Source organism: Diplodia corticola (assembly GCF_001883845.1).
Source record: "Diplodia corticola strain CBS 112549 chromosome Unknown scaffold15, whole genome shotgun sequence".
In the NCBI taxonomy this organism is placed as follows: Eukaryota; Fungi; Ascomycota; class Dothideomycetes; order Botryosphaeriales; family Botryosphaeriaceae; genus Diplodia; species Diplodia corticola.
This window is the reverse complement of record NW_017971494.1, coordinates 492,045-510,470: the sequence shown is the minus strand read 5'-3', so window position 1 is coordinate 510,470 and position 18,426 is coordinate 492,045. Positions and strand designations below refer to the sequence as shown.

Below are 18,426 nucleotides of genomic sequence, written 5' to 3'. Positions count from 1 at the left end.
GCGCTAGCTCCTCCTCCCGGGGTGCAGCAATCGATTGGGATCTGAGCAGCATCAATCATGTAGCCGGTTGACCGATGAGTTGGCACGGCAGACGCCCCTCTCCTGGCATCCCTGCCCGCCATCCTTCGCCCAAGACGGTGCGGCAATCGGGATTTGGCAGCTTTGTTCATGCGGCCCGCGCTCGAAGCGGTACCTGCTCGCGAATCTGCCCCCGATACAGCGACAACCGACTTTTCTGGATCGGCAAGTCCGCTCGATGTCTTCCAACCGGAGTCGGGCGCGCAGCAACGCGGCAGGCTTCCCGCAGCCGGGTTGCCGATGGCTGGCTGGGAGCGACAAGGGGACGAGATAGGTGGTGGGCGAGGACAGGGAGCAAAGGAGGCTGCGAGGCATGCGGATGCGCGGGCGGAGGGCCGGCCTGCTGGGTGATTTTCCTGTCTGACGCAAGCACCCGCTTTCCGACCAGATGGCTCCTGGGCCCGCTTTGAGTTTGGCGTGCGTGCGGATCATGCACGTGATGGCTGCCTGTCCCCTTGCTTCCGCTGCCCACCGTCGCCCGCCCACCGTGAAGATAGTGGGCCTCACGGCATGTGAGCAGGACTTTGTTCGGCCGAATCGCAGCGTGGCCTCCCCCCACACCAGCATTCCGCTAGCCCTAGCATCGTTACTCAGCCGCTTGAGAATGGAAACTAGTCCGCGGTTGGTGCCATGGACAAGAGACAAGCGGGCAGGCAAAAGGCCGCGGTGTGCGACTACAACCCTCAGAGGGTGACACAGTCAGCATTGCTACAATGTCCAATGCGTGCCAATCGGAGAGCTAGGGGCGCGAGCGCTTGATGACATGGTGCATCACCGCCGGCCGCATCAGTCCTCGACCCCAGGCACCAGGCACACGACGTCGACTCGTGGCCGTAAGCTGTGTGACCTCTGCGCACGGAGGCAATAGGAGAGCTGGCGGATCGGGTCAGTCCTGTGTTGTGAGAGGATCGGGAGCGCGCTCGCCAAACGACGACAATGCCGCCCGCCTGGGGATGAGATGGACAACGTGCTCGCGGTGCCGATGGCGATCAGGCTCCAAAGCGTGTGCGGGCGCAGAACTTCAATTGCGATGGGAACAACGTGCGCAGGATCACCCCCCCATCTTGCCGAACTGGGATGTGATTGCGAAGGCTCCGCAAAAGGAATGAGGCTTCTCGTCCAGCTACACGTCCGCGATCTGTTCACGCCAACCCCACCCGCCGACTGCATCACCACCGAGCGTCCTCATCCCTGCCGCCTCGCAGATGCTGATCACGATTTCTCGCACCGCCCTGATTTCGTCAGCGGTGGCCCCGTGGTTGAGAGCTCCCCTAAGATGCCCTTTCAACTGCGGGTTGACCTAGCCAGGAAGATGTCAGTATCTGATTCAAACTGTGGGGCCATGATTTGCCCAACCGCCGAGATGAGATCTCACTATAGGTACGCACATCCTGTGGGATTAGGCCGGCGATGGCCACAAAGCTGGTCTCCTTCGCATCCAGCACCTTCTCGTTGCTGAGAATGTAACCATACATCAATCGTGCGGTCAGTCCAAGGTCCTCCGTGCCAGAACGGTCCATTTGGCCCATCACACGTCTCGAGATCTTGCCGTACAGGCGCTCGAAAAAAGTCTGACCGCGCGCCAAAACGGTGGCTGTGGGCGTGCCGTAGATCTCTGTCGCCCGTCCAGAGGGAGACGGCGTGTCTGAGTGGTCGAGCAAGTATTCCGGCGTCACCTTTTTGAGAGCTAGGATCGCATTGATGACCTGGCAATGCGTTAGAGCTACGCCATCCGTGGCGCACGGTGAGGGACGATACCTTCGCTCATACCTTCGGCACGCCGACGATAGCAGCGGACTTGAGCAGCCCCTCCCTCATCCGCCTCGCGACGTAGAGCTGGTCCGCCCTCTGGCTACTCTCCGAGACGCCTTTAGCGGCTGGGGCGCAGGCATCGGCTCCATTTTCGAGCGCGTAAGTGAGGAGTGCAGGGACTTCATCGGGCCTGTTTAGAGCGGACAGGGTCACACCAGCCACATAGTACCACACGTGCTTGGGCAGCTGGGGATGGGTGCGCAACGAATGAAGTAATGCTGGCGTCAGAACGGGCTGCAGACCGACGGGGCTCATCATTTTGTCGCGTGCGTTGTGGAGATGGCGACGCGCGCCTAAGGATTCAACTGACACGCGTGCCGCCCGCCCATGACGTCGGCCCCACCACGACGGTTTGATGGCGGCGGTTAAACTGTGCGGGCAACGAACCTTTTTCTCCGATGCTTAAGCTCTGACTTTGTGCTGTTCAGCAACGTCTTGTCGGGCAATGCAGCTGTTGTCTTATAGTGTCATTGCGCTACATACAGGGGGAGACGCCAGCCCGGTGTGATCGGGTATCTGGACGGCGGTGAGCCTCAGCAGCAAACATGGCTGGGAGAGACAAGTGCCTGGATAATGTGCTCGTCATCTCGTGCACACCCAATAAACCAAATGCGGGACTGAGAAATGCGGCACCCATGCCAACGCCGTGCTCCTTCCGCTATGATCCAAACGCCCGCTATGCTAAGCAGCTGTACAGTCGTATGTCGTTCTCAGGTCGGCTTTCCAGACTCCAGCGCCGACATCTGCTTTCGCAGCTGCACCCAGAAATCCTGCCCGTTCGCCATTGTGTTCGCTGTTGTCGTTGTTGTTGTCGTCAGCCGACAATTCGACGACTTCGGCTCGGGTGGTCACGTACGCTTGCTACCCCACGGACCCGCACTGCGGGTTGCAACATCGCCTTGGGGCTTATAGAGGGGAGACTTTCCACCTACAAGAACCCAGCGCGTCAGCTCGACTCCTCCAATTGCGTCCTTCCGAGGTCCATGTACTCACCAGAGCCCACAGCATTGGCATCCTGATACCCTATTGTGACCGAGAATGAGCAAGACTGCCATGTAGGATTTAGGGGTGGCTCATTGGGAGCAGCAGAAGGACTGTCGTAGTGCCATGTAGGCGTGCTTCCCGGGGATACGCACACTTCCTCAGGGCATCCTTGGTCTCCTTCGAGTTAAAGCCATTCACGGGCCTATGCGCCTGCTCCTGATAGCCCTGCTGCGCGGCAGCGGGCGGAGCGGACTGCCTGTTTGCCTGTGCCTGCTTCTGGGCGTCTCCTCGACCCTTTTGACCCCAAACGTTGCCGGCGTAGCTCGAGCGGTCGGCGTCCTGCTTGGGGGTCGGGGTGTTGTGGCCACTACTCCCGATGGAGCGGTCGCGTGAATGCGCCTGGTGCGGACGCTGGTTGCGCTGGGGCGATTGGCGCCGCCACCTATAGTGGCGCGTTAGCGAAAACTTACATGCCGGGAGCTGCGGAAAGGACCATACCGATCGTTGGGGGCGCTCATCTCGAGCCAGAGAGCGGCGTTGATCGATGGGTTGGCTGGCGACTGTTTTGCGGAGAGCGCATGCACACGGTGTTGGCAGCCACGCCAAAGCTCCTGCGTCACACCCCATTGCTGGTTAATCCTCGGCTTATCCCCGACCTTCTTCCTCCCCAGCTCCTCCACAACCTTCTCGCTTCCAATGCATTCACTCTATGCCATCTGTTGCTGATTATATAGTCTCAAGTATCTTTGAGCTTACAGAACTGGAATCCCATTCAGCTTCATCGGTATCCTTCTTGCGTCTGACTGTTAAAATTATCTAATATTTTAACTACCTTTTAATGCCTGTAACGTTGATGCAATAACATAAGCTGTCATTGATTTTATAGCTGGCAATTCATTAAGCCTATATTAACATAGTATCTTTTCCTACCCGATGATTTCGAAAGCATGAGCCAGGCTATAAGCAACGTAGAACTTTCGAAGAAGACGTAAAGCTTTAATTTAGTTTAATCGATTTGAATAAAAGGCGTGGAGGAGCAAGTGATATGAGTAGAACAAACTACAAACAACTAAGCAGTAAAGCGCTCCGAGTAAAACTTAGGGCAAGCGTTCCAAACACGTTACAAGTAAAAATGCCCGTGGGCAACGGTAAACGGACAGCTTCCTTGTCCACGATAGGCTTTGATGTTGGGATAAGTACACATATACCCAACTAGCTCACACCACGGACTATTGCGAATGCAGTATGACGAGTAAAAATTCATAGGCACCCTTTGTTGGAGATTCTTACCAGAGAATTAAGACCTAAATGCTCTATTGGATACCGCTAAAGCTTTCTCCGGCTTGTAATCACTCTTTTCAAGTTAAGACAATACTTTGACCACTGCCAATTAGGAACGGCGACTTCTACCGCAAACCCTATGCCCTTTCTGAATGAACTTATTTACTCTGATTCCTTTACACTTATAGTATTCCCCTTTGATTAAAGGCATATCCCCATAACTACACCCGGTCCAAAGCCAAACCCCTCCAACTCTCAGACTACCAACCTCGCGAACATATTTCTTTTTGTCTTCAGTACCAAGAAAAGACAGTGAAACGGTATGAAACCTTCTACGCGAAATTCGAACACTATCAGAACATTGCCGCCGTCTCCGCAAAACCAAAAGCTGGAGGAAAGCAAAACGCGGCTCTTCCGCACCAATTTCCCAGAAAGAACGGTGGCTCAAGAACCCAGGTAAACTACATGTAAAACAGAACCCGCCGTATGATATGACATGGCAATCAACCGATGAAAGTCCCCCCACTCTCCCTCCTCGCAGTTGTCCTCTTCCTCAACGACCCGTACCCCTCCCCTTCACTGCTCTCGTCCGCATCTTCACTGTTGCTACCAGCATTCCCTTCCGCCCCCTCATCATCCGTTCCCAAAAACATCTGCACCGCATCATCCTCCCTCGCCATATCCGGCTCCTCCAGCCCGTCCGGAGCCCACTCGCCTGCACGACCCTTTGCACTAGCGCTTTCATCATCATCTTCCGAATCGTCGATGAACACCCTGCTCTGCCTGAAGATCTCGCGCGCCCCGCTGCCCCTCCGCGCGAAAGCCGCAGCGTCGTCCCTGAGATGCGCGTACTGGTCCCTTTGATGCTGCGGGCTCGGCGGATGGCGGTAGATCTCGTCTTCGACGAACTCGCGCGGCGGCCGCAGCTCGAACATGCTGCCGGGCCGCTGACCGTGGCCGGCGATGGTGGCGTACGGGCCGCGCAGGCGCGCGCTGCGCTCCAAGGCGGCAGCGCGCGGTGTGTCGGGCGCCTTGTGCTGGAATGAAGACCACCAGCCCGAGAGGCGTTTGGAGATGGATGGGCTGGGTGCACCGCCGCCGCCGGCCGGATGATCCTTGCTGCCCGTGTCTCTCGGAGACTTGGCGTCGTCAAGGGCGGAGTCGATGCTCGCGCCGAGGAGCGGCGCGGGTCTCTTTTTCTTGCGTTCGGGCGTCGAGTCTTGGCTGGAAGAAGAGTCGCTGTCGGATGGCGGTGCGGAGAGGATAGGCGGCGGAGCAATGCTGCCGCCGTTGCGTTGCGCCTCGCGAAGGAGGCCCTTCAGGTCCTCTTCGGAGAGGATGGATGGGAGGCCGGGTTGGGTGGGGCGCGCGGAGTGTCGGCCCTGCTCGACCAGGCGCTCGATTTTCATGCGGTTGGCGATGAATTTCAACATGGGGAAGGCGGATTGCTGGCCGACGTGAATCATGCGAGCGAGGCGCTGAGGTGTCGGATCTGTGAGGATGTAGTAGAAGTCGCTTGGGATAGACTTGGGCCAGATGGTGATGGTTCCACTGAAGCGTTGGAGCCAGATGGCACTCCAGTCCTGGCCAAGAGGACGCGGTAGCAGTTCAAGATGCCGCAAAACTTTGAGCCATTTGGTAAGATCAAGTTTGAGATATTGCTCGATAGCAGAACCGAGGTAGCCGCCTCTCCAACCGCGTCCACGACGATGCGTGACAGGCCGTCCAACGGAACCGCGCGAACTGAAGAAGAAAAGGTTTACATGCGGGTTGACCTGACTGACGATGCTGAAGCGAACATTGAAATGAAGGTTCAGAGCTTTGAGCGGGATATCAGTGCGCAAGCTGCCATCCTTCCACTTGTGGCCAAAGCTGTAGGGCTCGAGCGTGCCGTCAGGGTTCTTCTTCATCAGAACTACGGGGTTGAGAATACCGGGGACCGCAGCAGATGCGAGGACCGCAGACCAGATAACACAGTCGGGGGATGTGAGGTAGTTTGCCAGGATAGTTGGAGAGTGAGGGTCTGATGGAACGCAAGAGACGTTTAGGATGCGGCCTGTACGATCGTATGCCTCACGGAACGTGAGGCTGCCGCGAGTGAACCAAGCGCATCGGCGGGCCCAGTCCACACTGTCAAACCGCGCACCCGTTTTATACCATCTCTTGAACCAAGTAGTCATGTCGTCATGGCATGCGGTGATCTTGTTCGCAAGCGCAGGTATCAGCATCTTCTTCAGCTCATCATCTGTCCGCGTACCCAGAAGCCCAGCAACAAGCGCGCCACCAGATGTGCCCGTAATCACGTTTGGCAGCAGACCGGCATCCAGCAAAGCTTTAGCCACACCGAAATGGTAGTATGCGAAAGTGGCTCCCCCGGAGAGGCAGAGTGCCGTTCGCCCAAAATTTGTGGAAAGATGTTTGAACATAGTCCGCTTGTCCTCGGAAGAAAGTCTGCTGGTGTTGGAAAGCACCTCGAGCGATTTCTCGATTTCGTCGACGCAGTCCTGGACCAGGTGCTTCGTGCCGTAATAAGATTCGCTGTAAAGGTGGGGGTTCTCGAAGCCGACGAAATTGCTTTTGACGCAAGCCTCCAAGAGCCCGCGAAGTTGGTTGATGGCTTGCTCGCTAGAGCCCTCTGCCTTCCCGGTCGAGCTCCCCTGCTCAACCTGAGCGCGCAGCTTGCTCAACGTATCCCTGACCCTTCGGATAGTCTTCGCATCGTAGTAAGCGTATTCATCCGTCTGCTTCCACTTCTCGTTGCCCAGATGATCGTCCAGCTCTTTTGCGGCCGCGACCCAGTCCTCGTAGTTCTCCGTGCTGTTCAGCTTTTTCCGCAGCCTCTGGCGCGTACCCCGCCACGTTATCCACTGTTCGTACAGGCCGATGTACACGCGCGTGACGAGATACATGACGCCGAGAACGAAAAGCCAGCCGAAGACGGTGCACAGCAGCGGCCATTTTAGCAGGCTGTACACGAACCCCTCGCGGGTCTCGTCGACGCCGCGACGGGGCTGGCGTCGCTTCTTCTTCTTCCGAACGCGCTGGTGCACGGGCCGCCAGTCGTTGAGGGCGGTGATGAAGGTAGAGCGTCTGGGTGTTTGCGGGTCGAGGAGGTTGTCGGAGGAGGGAGATGGCTCGGGGGCTGACAGAGCTTGCTGAAAGCGGGCGAAGTCATCTTCATTGACGAAGTCGGTGTCGTAGTCGGGGAGTTGGGTGTAGTCGAAGCCGTCGGGAGACAGCGGCGAAGGGCCGTCGGTGGACTTGCTCAGGTCGGCCATGGCGTGTTGGTGGGGGGCGGCTCACATTGCGCGGTCGCGGGGAGGGATGGAGGGCTATGTTGTGCAGAATCGCCTCCCTTGTCCCGTGCTCTGCAGGCGAGAGTGATATGCGGCGAGATTGTGTTGGGACAGAGGCCTTAGACCGCAGTGACGTTACCGGGCTTGCGCGCGACGCCCCGGCCCGAGCAGCGAGTCCGTGAGTCCGTGAGTCCGTGAGTCGAATCCTCACGCAGTCCCGGTGGGCCCCGCCACAAATCAGCCACGCTTCTCCGCAAAGTTATGCACCCCCATTGCCTCGCCCTCACACGCCCTTGAGCTGACGAGGCTACCGCGAGACATGCTAAGAGCGGGCTTCCGCCTGCGCGCCGCCCGCCGCCGACTGGCCCAGCAACAGCGGGGCCTGCTCACGCTTGCTATCGAGACCTCGTGCGACGACACGTCCGTTGCGGTGCTGGAGACCAGGGACGGCTGCCCGCGAAGATGGCGCCCCTCTCATGACGCCGTCTTGCTCTTCCACGAAAAAGTCACGGCGGACAACCTGGAGCACAAAGGCGTGCATCCAATTGTCTCACTCGAGTCTCATCAGGAAAACCTGGCAGCGCTCGTGCAGAGGGCCATCAAGCATCTCCCGCAGCAGTCATGCTTTTCAGAGGACGACGACCGCTCGCCGCCAGTTGTGCAGAAGGCGGCCGCCACGCACGAGCTCGAGTACCGCCAACGCCCAGACTTCATTTCCGTTACCCGGGGGCCAGGCATGCGCGCCAATCTCTTCACGGGCCTGGACACGGCCAAGGGTCTGGCTGTTGCTTGGAACATCCCCCTCGTCGGCGTGCACCACATGCACGCCCACGCCCTGACCCCGAGGCTCGTGTCTGCCCTGGGCCAAGAGCGCAACGAGAAGGACAGGCAAAACCTGTCGCACAAAGCCTCCCTCAACAGCCCATTCAGCTCATCACCGACGGTAGGGGCGCCTCCTACCGAGCCCGAGTTGCCCTTCCTGTCCGTTCTGATCTCGGGCGGCCACACGCTGGTCATTAGCTCCGAGTCGTTGACCAAGCACCGCGTGCTCGGCTCGACGACCGACAGCGCCATCGGCGACTGTCTGGACAAGGTCGCGCGGTTCATTGTGCCGCCGCTGCTCCTCGAGAAGTCGGGCGACACCATGTATGGCCGCCTGCTCGAGGGCTTCGCCTTTCCCGACGGAAACGCTGTCGAGGACTACGCCTACATCGCCCCGAAGAACAGGGGTGAAGAGCTCGCCAGGCGGCCTAGTGAATGGGGATGGGCATTCAGCCCGCCGCTCGCCAACTCGCCCTACGGCTTGCGATCCATGTCCATGGACATGAGCTTCACTGGCCTCCTCACCGCAGTGGAGAGAGTCATGTCTTTCCAATGGGATCGGCAGACCGGCAAGCTGAGCAAGACCCGGCGAGAGCCTGAGGATGTCGACGAGGAGGAGAGGAGGGTCATGGCGCAAGACGTCATGAGGGTGGCGTTTGAGCATTTGGGGAGCCGCATTTTGCTCGCTCTTCAGGCCGTCGCGTTGCGGGATCCGCAGCTGGCAAAGATCATGCCGGTTGTCGTCAGCGGTGGTGTGGCGTCAAATCGATATTTGCGACATGTGTGAGTCCCTCCCCCTCTTTCCCCCTTATCTGCATATCAGGGTTGATCCTATCACCCCTAATCTGCATGCGATGTGTCGATGCTGCGACGATCGAGTAGCTATTTTCGTACGCGAAGACCTTCTCCATATCATCAACGGCAATAGCGGATGAGCATAGGTAATTCATTGAGGGTGGTAGGTCACGAACATGGCAACCCATCAAACTATCATCTCTTCTCAGGCCTCATCGTTCGTTAAGCACCTTGAGCTTCCCGGTAAAGCTAACACTCACTTCACCCCAGCATGAGCAACTTTCTCGCAGCCCGCGGCTTCCCGGATGTCAAACTCATCTACCCGCCACCCGAGCTCTGCACCGACAACGCTGCCATGATCGCCTGGGCCGGCGTCGAGATGTTCCGCGCAGGCCACACCACCCCGCTCACCTGCCGCGCCTTGCGCAAGTGGAGTTTGGAGGAGCTGCTGACACCTCCGAACGGAAGTTGAGACGATTAAAGAAAAAGGAATTCCCCTGTTCATTTCTTATCTTCCCTTCCCTATCAAGCGAAATCAGCATTTCTGCATCGTGCTTCGTTCATCGACCCCCATGGTGGGTTTGCGTGTTGTCGAGATAAAGGAGGTGGCGCGGAGGTGAGTGGAAGTGCGCGGGCGTTGCACATATTAATTGCCTATAATAAGCGAGGATTGCTTGATGGCCCTCGCTTCTTGATAGGTTTGCAGCATCTTGATTGCTTTTTTTTGTTGGGAACTTTAATGAAAACCCGGAGGCGAAGACGGAGGGGAGAGGGTAGTGTCATTGACACTGTTATCAGTACGGGGCGTTGAAGAGGGCGAGGGCGACTGAGGTAGGGTGATGTCTTGATATCCGTGTGTTTGGACGACTAGGGATCTTCCGATTGTTCCCAAGTCTTCTGATGTCAGTGCCCCTCCCTCAAGGGTCTACTGAAGACAAAATCGAAGTCGGCGCGACGTGGTAGGTGCGACACTGACGAGTTTTTCTTTTCTTGTGGTAGTTGGCGGCTTCAAGGCAAAGTGCAGGGTACCCGAGCATTTCATGCATTTGGCTGGATGGAGCGCCAACGTCAAAAATCTTACATCACCACTCTCTCAGTCTTTTCGAAGAACTCCTTTTCTAACCACGTACTGAGCGTCGAAGTCATCGTGGAAAGGAATCCAGATGAACTTCGTGAAAAGAACGCTTGCATGAAACTGACAGGAACAAACTCTTCGGCATTCGGATAAGACGGATGCCCCCGCTGATTGATCTTTCCAACAGCCGCCCAAAAGGATTGAAATGCATGAAAATGCAAAGGAGGGCATGTTTTTTCTCTTTTGGCTACAGACCCTACTTCCAGCCTGCACTCTCTTTCTAAAACACCCTTGTGACCCCCGGCCCCTCCCACAACTAAATAGTCGTCCCAAAAAAAACCCTAAGTTCCCAAAGAAAAATGCCGCTCCTTTCCTAACGTTTCCCACCCGCCTTCGAAGAAAGAATTGCCTTTCATTTGTTGAGAATAAAATAGCCTTTCCTCCTCCCCCGCTCCCTCACCCTCACTCACGTATAAAATTCTCCCCCTTTCGATATCCCCTCTACAACGAGCTTCCCTTATCGCCCCACGGTATGCCAGTGGCCTCCAACAGCTCCGTCAGCGCCCTCGGCTCGCTCTGCAGCAACTCCCACTGCGCCTGGTCCTTGACCATCAGGGTGCCGGCCAGCACGGTGCCGTTGAGCTCGACGACGTCGCCGCCGTCGCCGCCCAGCTCGGCGCCGTCCTCGGTGCGCAGGGCGTCGCCGCCGCGCCGGCGCGGCGCGATGACCATGGCCTCGGTGGTGAGGGCCATGTTGTAGCTTATCGACGACGCGCCGTCGGCCGTCGCGTGCAGGGCCAGCGGCGTTTGCGGGTGCGAGGCGATGTACTTGCGGACGAACTCGACGGCGGTGCTGTGCAGCGCCGTGTAGATGGTGAGCAGCTCCGGCCCGGACGCATTGGGCGGGATGCGCGACGCGAAGTGCGCGAACGGGATGGACGTGTCGGAGATGAAGCCGGTGGAGACTGTTGGGTGAGGAAGGTGTTAGTTGGAGCAGTCTTTACCCGTTGCTCGTGCGCCTTCCTTCGTACATGCTCTTTTCTCTCGGTGCAAGGGTTGTGGTTGGTGGGGAGCTGCGGGTTGTGGTGGAGGGGATTTGTTGGTGTGTTGTTGGGGAATGGTGAGTGGGTCGTGGCGGTGATGTTGGTGGTGTGGGTGCTATGGTGGTGGTGGAATGGTTGTTCACGGACCAGAATGCGGAGATTTTAGGATGCGGTCGACCAGCAGGTCCCAGCCGTCGGTGTCGGGAGGGCTGCGCATGTTGTCGACGGGCAGGAACTGCAGGTGGCGGTGCGGCTGGCTGGCGCCGCTATGCTCGCCCGAGTTGAAGAAGGCGAACAGCGGCCCCTTCTTGGCGCGCTCCCACTCGGCCAGCGCGGTATAGGTGGTGTCGAGGTCGTCTTGCTCCAGCAGCTGGGTCTGCGGCTTGTCCTCCTTGGTCGCGATGATCAGGTGGTCGCGGATGACGGGGTACTTGTTCAGCACGAGGATGTGCGACGGCTCGGCGGGGTCGGGCACGGCGGCCACCAGCAGGTCGTCTGGCGGGGCCTCGAACGGGTCGAATCGCGGCTTGGGGGGCTCATCGTCGGCAGGCGGCGCGGCGGGCTTCTTCGCCAGGGCGGGGCAGTAGCGGAGTTGGAACTGCGGCGTGCACGACAGGCGGTGTTAGGGAGTGGTGCTCTTCTGGCATGGCTTTGTGGCTTGGGCGGAGGCGTTGGAGATGGATTGCTTGCTGTTTGGGCGGCTCTACTTACGCACCGGTACTCCTGAGGTGGTGCGGATCACGCAGACGTCGGTGGCGGAGAAGGTCAGGCTCTGCTTCTCCGCGGCCGCGGTGAATTTGGCGTCGACGAGGGCAGGGAGGGGCTGCTCGAGTTGGAAGCGCATGGTGGAGGCCGGGCGGATGATGAGGCCGGCGAGGGCGCGCAGCGGACGAAAGTGAGGCGTACGGCCGCCGGCTCTGGCACTGCGGCGGGCTGGGCAAGACCAATGAGCGAAGACGCGAGTCGTAGGAGGCATCCAAAGTGGGCAGCATGTGGGTTTTGAGGAGGTTGTTGTATCCGGACTATGACGAAGCGCGCCCGGGCCGGCCCGTGACGGGTGCGCCACCAGGCCAACCCCTCCTCCCTGGTCGTGATAAAAAAAAAAATTGAATTGCGAGCAGGACCCTACGGTGGTTTGCTGTCCTGTGAGCCGAAGACGCGAGACGCGCCCTCCGGCTCGCACACACGCCCGCGCTGCAGGTCAGCGCCGCCCCAGGCTGCCGGACGCACCCCACGGCGTGATACAATGCCGAGCGCCCGCATGACGCCCCGCCGATTGCGCTGGAAAAACACAGAAAAGAACAGCACGCGATGCGCCGACCTCAAGGAGAGCCGCCGCCCATTCGCGCCGCGCCCACCCGCCCGCGCCCCCGGAAACACCACGGATGACCCCGCGCGGCGCGAGACGACACCTGAATACAGCCGTGCGCCGCCAAACCCGCCAGCTCACAGCATCCCCTGGATCTTCAGCCAGCGCTTCTTGCACGTCGCGTTGCCAAAGTGGTACGACCCGCCGTTCTGCCAGATGTAGTCTGCCACCTTCTTCCATGGCACCTTGTTTGCGTCCACGTCCGCCTCGTCGACCTCGACCTCCTCCACGTCCATCCCCGGGTACAGCGCCGCCGCCACGAGCATGTGCGTGCCCTCTCGGAGCAGCCGAATCTGTGCGAGCCGTCCGTCAGCCATCTGTCCGCGCAAAATGAGTCTTCTGGGATTACCTACGTCCATCTGCGTCCACAGCGGCCTGCGCACCCGCTCTTCCCGTCTCTTGGTCAGCGTCCGGTAGCGGCCCCTGAGCGTCGACTCGGCCTCGCTGAACCCGCCTTTCTCCCTGATCTGCCGATACGACATGCCTGCCTTCTTCCACTGCACCAGCAGATCGTCCTGCCGCGCCCTCTTGGCCGTGGCCCGGCTGTACCCGTCGCTGTCGTCCCTGCGCTGCGGAGACGCCGGCGTCGGCCACTCCGCGTGGTGGCCGCTCGTCGTTGCTGCAGGCGAAAAGGCGACGAGGTGTTGGTCGGCCTTGCTCTGCGCGCGGGGACGCAGGATGCGTTGCGAGTAGGTCGCACTGCTCGGGTCGTTGGTGGGCGTCTGCTGCGTCTGCTGCTCTCCCGGATGGAGGCTGCGTGACAGCTCGGCCGAGTCGCCGGCGGGCGAGCTTTGCGCGTGGGTCAGGCCCGGCGTGGAAATGACGCCGCAGGAGTTCGCGCTGTTGGCGTTGACGTCCCAGACACAGAACTGGGCTTGCGCGCCGCACTGGCTCCTGGGCGAGACCAAGGACGACATGTCGCTGTCGCTCGAGCAGCTGAGGTCAAGTGTCGCCCATTCAGGCCATGCTGGATCGGCCTCGTCCCATGGGCCGCCTTGGAACGAGGCTCTCTTAGCTTGCGTCTGTTTGGATAGTTGCGGCTCTAAGGCGGATGTAGCTGATTGATCTGTTGCTGAGACCAGAAACGGAAGACCGTGCCATCTCGTCGAGAAATCAGGCTGTGAGGAGACGTACGACTGCGCTGGGATATTCGGATACTGATCCATCTGGTTCAGTGTCCCCCAGGAAGAGCCATCGAAGCTTCGTTGCGCGGCCAACGACGAGTCCATCCAAGCCTTGCTGCAAGGAGTGATATCACGTGTTTGGCCACCAAAGAGCGTTGCTCCAGCTGAGGAGTAGGATGATGACATTGTGGAGGGTATGTTGGCCCCTGGGCATGAGTCTTGCTTGATATGGCCAGGCCCAGGCGATGAAGTGGTCGATGACTGAAAAGTATCTACGGAGCTGTGCTCGGTCAGAGGGAGTGGCCAGGCACCTGCGATATTGTGCGTGCCGTCGCTCGACTGCAGCGAGCTCGAAGTCTGATCAGAGAGCTGCGATGGCATCTGAGATGGTAAATCGGTCCAAGTGTTTTGCTGCCCTCCCGGCGGAAGCAGACCATTGTTATCAGGAGCGGTAAGCCCACCGGCATCCTCCAATGGATGCTCATCTTCGAACTTGAAAATCTCCTGGATGCCGTTGGGATCAGCGCAACGGGAAAGCGGTGACGACGGACATACGCTCCAATCAGGGCTGTTCATGGCGAGCTGTGTCTCGAAAAGGCGTTGGTGCAAGAGGCGTTGGTTCAGTTGCGAGTGAAGATGCTGCGAGACAAACCGTTGTTTTGTGGGGGATATAAATTGCGGCGGCAGACCTGTGAGCCATTGTTGGCCACTGGTGGCCTTCATGTTTGTTACTGGCCCACCAGAGTTCCAAACCCGAGCTTGCGGCTGCGGCTGCTGCTGGATTTGCAGCATCCCGATGTCTGTCAAAATGGTTTCCTGATTTGGAAGAGGACTCCGGATCCACACTTCACCGCCAAAGCTCTACAGGACTAAGACGACGATTCCTTGCGAGCGATGCAGCTTCTTTGTTGCATTGACGTGTTCCGGCGAGGCGCTCTAGGGACAGTGCATGTGAAACAAGTCCTATCGTGGATGGTGTTGGAAGTGACGGTCAACGGGGACTTGCTGACCGCCTCGCTAAAGATGTACCGTAGGGCTGGTTGAGGAAGCTTCACGCTTTTCCAAGACGTCGGACTTCTTATGCCGCGGAGCGCTCTGCTTTTGACACCAGAAACCCAAGCTCCAGTAAACGGCTTAGCTGAGCCAGAGACTGCACGGCAGGTCCTTCAGAATGGATGTGTTGGCTTAGTCCCACACCAGATGGACTGCAAGCACAGCAACGCCAATCTCGGGAAACGGAAGCGCGCTGGCATAATTGTCAGGACAACAGCTAATCGGGGAAGCCGTCTTCGACTCGTACCTTATCGAATCTAATCAGCACCGAGCCAGATGATGACGGAAGCCCGATCACGCTCGTGGTGGCAGCAGCGGTGTAGAGATCTCGCGCAGGACATCAACAAGAGCAAACAAACCAGCGGCGATTGCAGATGACAACGGAATTGCCAGCAATCTCAAAGTGGATACCCGGAACACTGTAAAGATTTTAAGAGCGGAACAGTAAAAGAGGGACAAATTGCCACCCAAAGGACTTGTTGCGTTGATGATCAGCCACCGAGGAGCAGTGCTGTTCACATTCTTGCACTCCACGGGGAAGAAGCTCCCCACTTAAGACATTCCGCCAACGCTGAAATTAGTCCTGCTGGACATCAGTCTAGGAAATGTCGCCGTTTGCCGCAGCGCGGGAAAATCCTTCCCCTTCATGCGCACACTGAGATCTGAGTGGTGTCTGTGCATCGCGAGACCACCCTTCTGCAGTTGGGTACGCGGAAACGACCCGCAAAGCAGTAACCCACCCACATTGGTTACGAACGGCCGTCGGCACGGTACCAGAGCGCTTCTAGGAATACATTAAAGAGCAGGGTATATGGCCATAGTAGGTTCGCAAATGGAAGTGGGGCGACTTCAGAACGAAGACTCCAGGTGATACTCGAGTACGCTACCTCCATACGCTACAGACTGAAACGACCTCCTCTGCTCCAGTGTAAACCATCGAATTTCTGGTTGCCTGCATACACTGGATATGTTGCCAGGGTCCTGGCCTGCGCAGAAGCCGTGCGGCCTGTCAGAGAGTGCGGCTGTCCATACAAAATCAGAGCTGAGCAGGCTACTGCCCGCCCCTGCGAATATGAACGCGGCCCCAACCCAGCGGCGGCCCGGTGCCACGGGGCACTGCAGCCCGACCTAGCCAGCGAGCAAGCTGGGCCCCGCAATTGTGTGCGACAACGATGGCCTCTCACCACCCGTGCAGTTCAGTCCAAGTTCAAGGATCGTGTTTGCAACTCTTTCATCAATCAGCAACTGGAAAGTTCTAGAGAAATTGGACAGGAACTTGCCGGCGCAGGCCTGAGATACGAGGGAGCAGTTCCGTGCTGGGTCTGAGTAGACGATGATCACTTGCCAGAAAGTGCAGTGCTTCGTAGCCGCGAGTGACGGGAAGCGCGCTGAGCAATGTGTGGGATTAGCAAGAAGTGTCTCGCGTGTCTTCAGTCCCTTGTCGTCACGACGAAGCGTGTAGTGAGAGACACACGCACGTGTTGTCAGATCACATCGAAACGTGTCTTGTTCCGTCAGGGTTCAGCAGGAGCCGCCGTTAAGTGACATCTCACATACCGGCTCCTTTGACGTTGAGCAAAAACGGCCTCGCATGGTGGACCTGTGCAGATGTGCTGTCGGAACAAGCCGCCCACATCTGATACCGTCGCACCAACAGGGGAAGAGTTTATGTATGCATGCGGGCTTTCCGCAGCGACAGGCGCCCCTGTCCCTGTATGAATCTTGAGCGACGGTTCCAACAGCCCGGCCACCCGCCACGCAGCCCGCACTAGGCAGACATCAGTGATCGTAGCCGGCAAGTTCCTTTTTCTCCCCGCACGGTTCTTGCACCCAGTGCACTGCCAGCCTACCAGAGTCGGCTCTGTTATGACGAGATCAGACGCGATGCAGGCAATTCACCGTCGTGCGATGGACGCCAAGGCCCCAGAGTATTTTTGCATCTCGCAACGTACATCAGCTCACGGCCTCTGAGTAGAGGAAAGGAAGGTGGTAGGCGTGGGGTACGTTGACGCAACCCCGGAAAAGGGCTGCGTTTGCTGCGGGATATCGCCTCGCTGGCCGCGTCGGCAAAACAAACTATCAAGCAACAAGACCGGACTGACGCACTGTTGACGAAACTATTCCTTGGCCCCGACGAGACTGTAGATCCGCTGGCTGGCGGGCAGGTTTCGTGTAAAGCAGGGCCGATCCGCGTTGATGCTCGCGGCGCCAGGGCCCACGCATGTCAGGTCAGGGCGATGCAGACAGCCGTCGGATCAAATTTGAGCAACCAACGCCAGCAAAGCTTGGCTAGGCGGGAGGTGACGGCGGTGGCATGGGTGAGGTGGCGGGGGACGTGGGAGCATAGCCGGGCGTTACACAGCCAAGACGCACGCTGCTTCTGTGCTGGACGGCTCCGACCTCGCAGTCAACTGCCTGGGCTGTCACCAGAGTTGGAAAGGGGGTCCCTTCACAGTCATGACGGCGGTGATTCACAGCAGGGCAGCGTCAACATCGTCTCCCGCACCATGCGATTGACATCTCCGCGCCGCACAAGGGCATTGAAATTCAACAGCATATACGGACCACCTCACTCACAGCTTGGAGCTGTTCTTCTCGACAATCTGAATGTCTGTGAAGGGAATGCCGAGATATTGCCACATGAAATGGAACCTGGCCTTTGTCAATGATTTGGGTCTTCTGAAGCCGATGGCGCGACACTTACCGATCACTCCCAAAGAACGGCTCTTCCTCGCCCTTGTCGTTGCGCACCCAGAACCACGGGCATCCGAAAGCGCCTTGGTCGAGGGCCTTTTGGGTGTTGTCCGACAGCTTCTTCTTGTACTCTGCCGTGTTGGCCCCTTGGATGATGCGCTTCACCTCGTCGGATGAGAAATGGCGGCCCAAGGCCTGGGCCAGCAGCTCGGGCTTGCTCATGTCCTCGCCTTCCTCGAACATAGCGATGAACAGCTCGCGGAAGCTGGCTTCGTATTTGCCTTGGGGAAAGGAATCCTTCACGTAGGCCATACAGCGTTGAGGCTGTGCGGCATGAGCCAAGGGCGAGCACTTGACCGGAGCAGACTTACAAGCAATGACAGAATGGGAAAGAAGTCGGGAACCTCCATTTTCGGACAGCCAAAGTAGGCCTTTGCGCGTTTGCTGTCGTAAGGGCTGTACTTGGCCTTGTTCGGCAGGGTCCATGGTGGTTTGTTGCCTTTTGAGGTCAGCCGCAGCCACTCAATCATGACTGCAGGACAGCGCCGTGAAAGGGGCATGCCTTACCGCTGCCAACGTTGATTCCTCCCAGGAACACAGGGTGAAACCTTGAAGGATTAGTGAGTGAATGGGCATGGCGTGACTAGCCGGACATACTCAACGTCTACTCCATGAGAGGCCAAGGCAGACCGGGTTTTCAGCAGGTGGTGTATGGCGAAGTACGAATACGGAGACACTAGACTCACGTCAATCTACAGGCTCGGGCAAGAAGCGCAGCCAAGACGGACCGCAATCAAGATAGGCATCTATTTTGCCTCCCATGGTGTCGATTAGACGGCTCAGCTAGGTGGTCAGGATGCGGAGGGCGTGGCGAGCCGCGAGGGGTGATGCGATAGGTTATAAGTAATCCGGGGGAGCAGAAGCATGAGTCGAGTGGGGCGCGTCTGACCGAGCCGAGGTGATCGACGCGTGCTTCGTCGCGTCACCCTCGGACGCGTCC

The 18,426-nt window shown here is 58.4% G+C and overlaps 7 protein-coding genes across 7 annotated transcripts; 1 reads left to right on the top strand and 6 right to left on the bottom strand.

The window, feature by feature from the left end:
- Window positions 1-1,201: 1,201 nt before the first annotated feature.
- BKCO1_15000160 (carboxymuconolactone decarboxylase) lies at window positions 1,202-2,148 on the bottom strand (the record flags this gene model as incomplete). Its single annotated transcript, XM_020271262.1, has 3 exons — window positions 1,202-1,378; window positions 1,467-1,784; window positions 1,849-2,148. The coding sequence occupies 3 exons, from the start codon at window positions 2,146-2,148 to the stop codon at window positions 1,202-1,204; spliced, it is 795 nt and encodes a 264-aa protein (XP_020131953.1).
- Window positions 2,149-2,600: 452 nt separating this feature from the next.
- Window positions 2,601-3,656, bottom strand: BKCO1_15000159 (uncharacterized protein; the record flags this gene model as incomplete). The annotated part of the gene is made up of 6 exons (XM_020271260.1): window positions 2,601-2,683; window positions 2,747-2,818; window positions 2,884-2,913; window positions 3,027-3,316; window positions 3,373-3,564; window positions 3,631-3,656. 6 exons carry the CDS (start codon window positions 3,654-3,656, stop codon window positions 2,601-2,603), a joined length of 693 nt encoding a protein of 230 aa, XP_020132034.1.
- Window positions 3,657-4,658: 1,002 nt separating this feature from the next.
- BKCO1_15000158 (lipid particle protein) lies at window positions 4,659-7,433 on the bottom strand (the record flags this gene model as incomplete). The annotated part of the gene is made up of 1 exon (XM_020271259.1): window positions 4,659-7,433. One exon carries the CDS (start codon window positions 7,431-7,433, stop codon window positions 4,659-4,661), a length of 2,775 nt encoding a protein of 924 aa, XP_020132033.1.
- A 337-nt stretch (window positions 7,434-7,770) lies between these two features.
- Window positions 7,771-9,540, top strand: BKCO1_15000157 (glycoprotease family protein; the record flags this gene model as incomplete). Its single annotated transcript, XM_020271258.1, has 2 exons — window positions 7,771-9,056; window positions 9,339-9,540. The coding sequence occupies 2 exons, from the start codon at window positions 7,771-7,773 to the stop codon at window positions 9,538-9,540; spliced, it is 1,488 nt and encodes a 495-aa protein (XP_020132061.1).
- Window positions 9,541-10,644: 1,104 nt separating this feature from the next.
- Window positions 10,645-12,162, bottom strand: BKCO1_15000156 (bis(5-nucleosyl)-tetraphosphatase; the record flags this gene model as incomplete). Its single annotated transcript, XM_020271257.1, has 3 exons — window positions 10,645-11,108; window positions 11,334-11,784; window positions 11,902-12,162. 3 exons carry the CDS (start codon window positions 12,160-12,162, stop codon window positions 10,645-10,647), a joined length of 1,176 nt encoding a protein of 391 aa, XP_020132060.1.
- Window positions 12,163-12,632: 470 nt separating this feature from the next.
- On the bottom strand, window positions 12,633-14,471 carry BKCO1_15000155 (uncharacterized protein; the record flags this gene model as incomplete). The annotated part of the gene is made up of 2 exons (XM_020271256.1): window positions 12,633-12,848; window positions 12,909-14,471. The coding sequence occupies 2 exons, from the start codon at window positions 14,469-14,471 to the stop codon at window positions 12,633-12,635; spliced, it is 1,779 nt and encodes a 592-aa protein (XP_020132059.1).
- Window positions 14,472-17,305: 2,834 nt separating this feature from the next.
- Window positions 17,306-18,248, bottom strand: BKCO1_15000154 (dsba family oxidoreductase; the record flags this gene model as incomplete). The annotated part of the gene is made up of 6 exons (XM_020271255.1): window positions 17,306-17,384; window positions 17,437-17,750; window positions 17,798-17,925; window positions 17,994-18,034; window positions 18,084-18,162; window positions 18,215-18,248. 6 exons carry the CDS (start codon window positions 18,246-18,248, stop codon window positions 17,306-17,308), a joined length of 675 nt encoding a protein of 224 aa, XP_020132058.1.
- Between the last annotated feature and the right edge of the window lie 178 nt (window positions 18,249-18,426).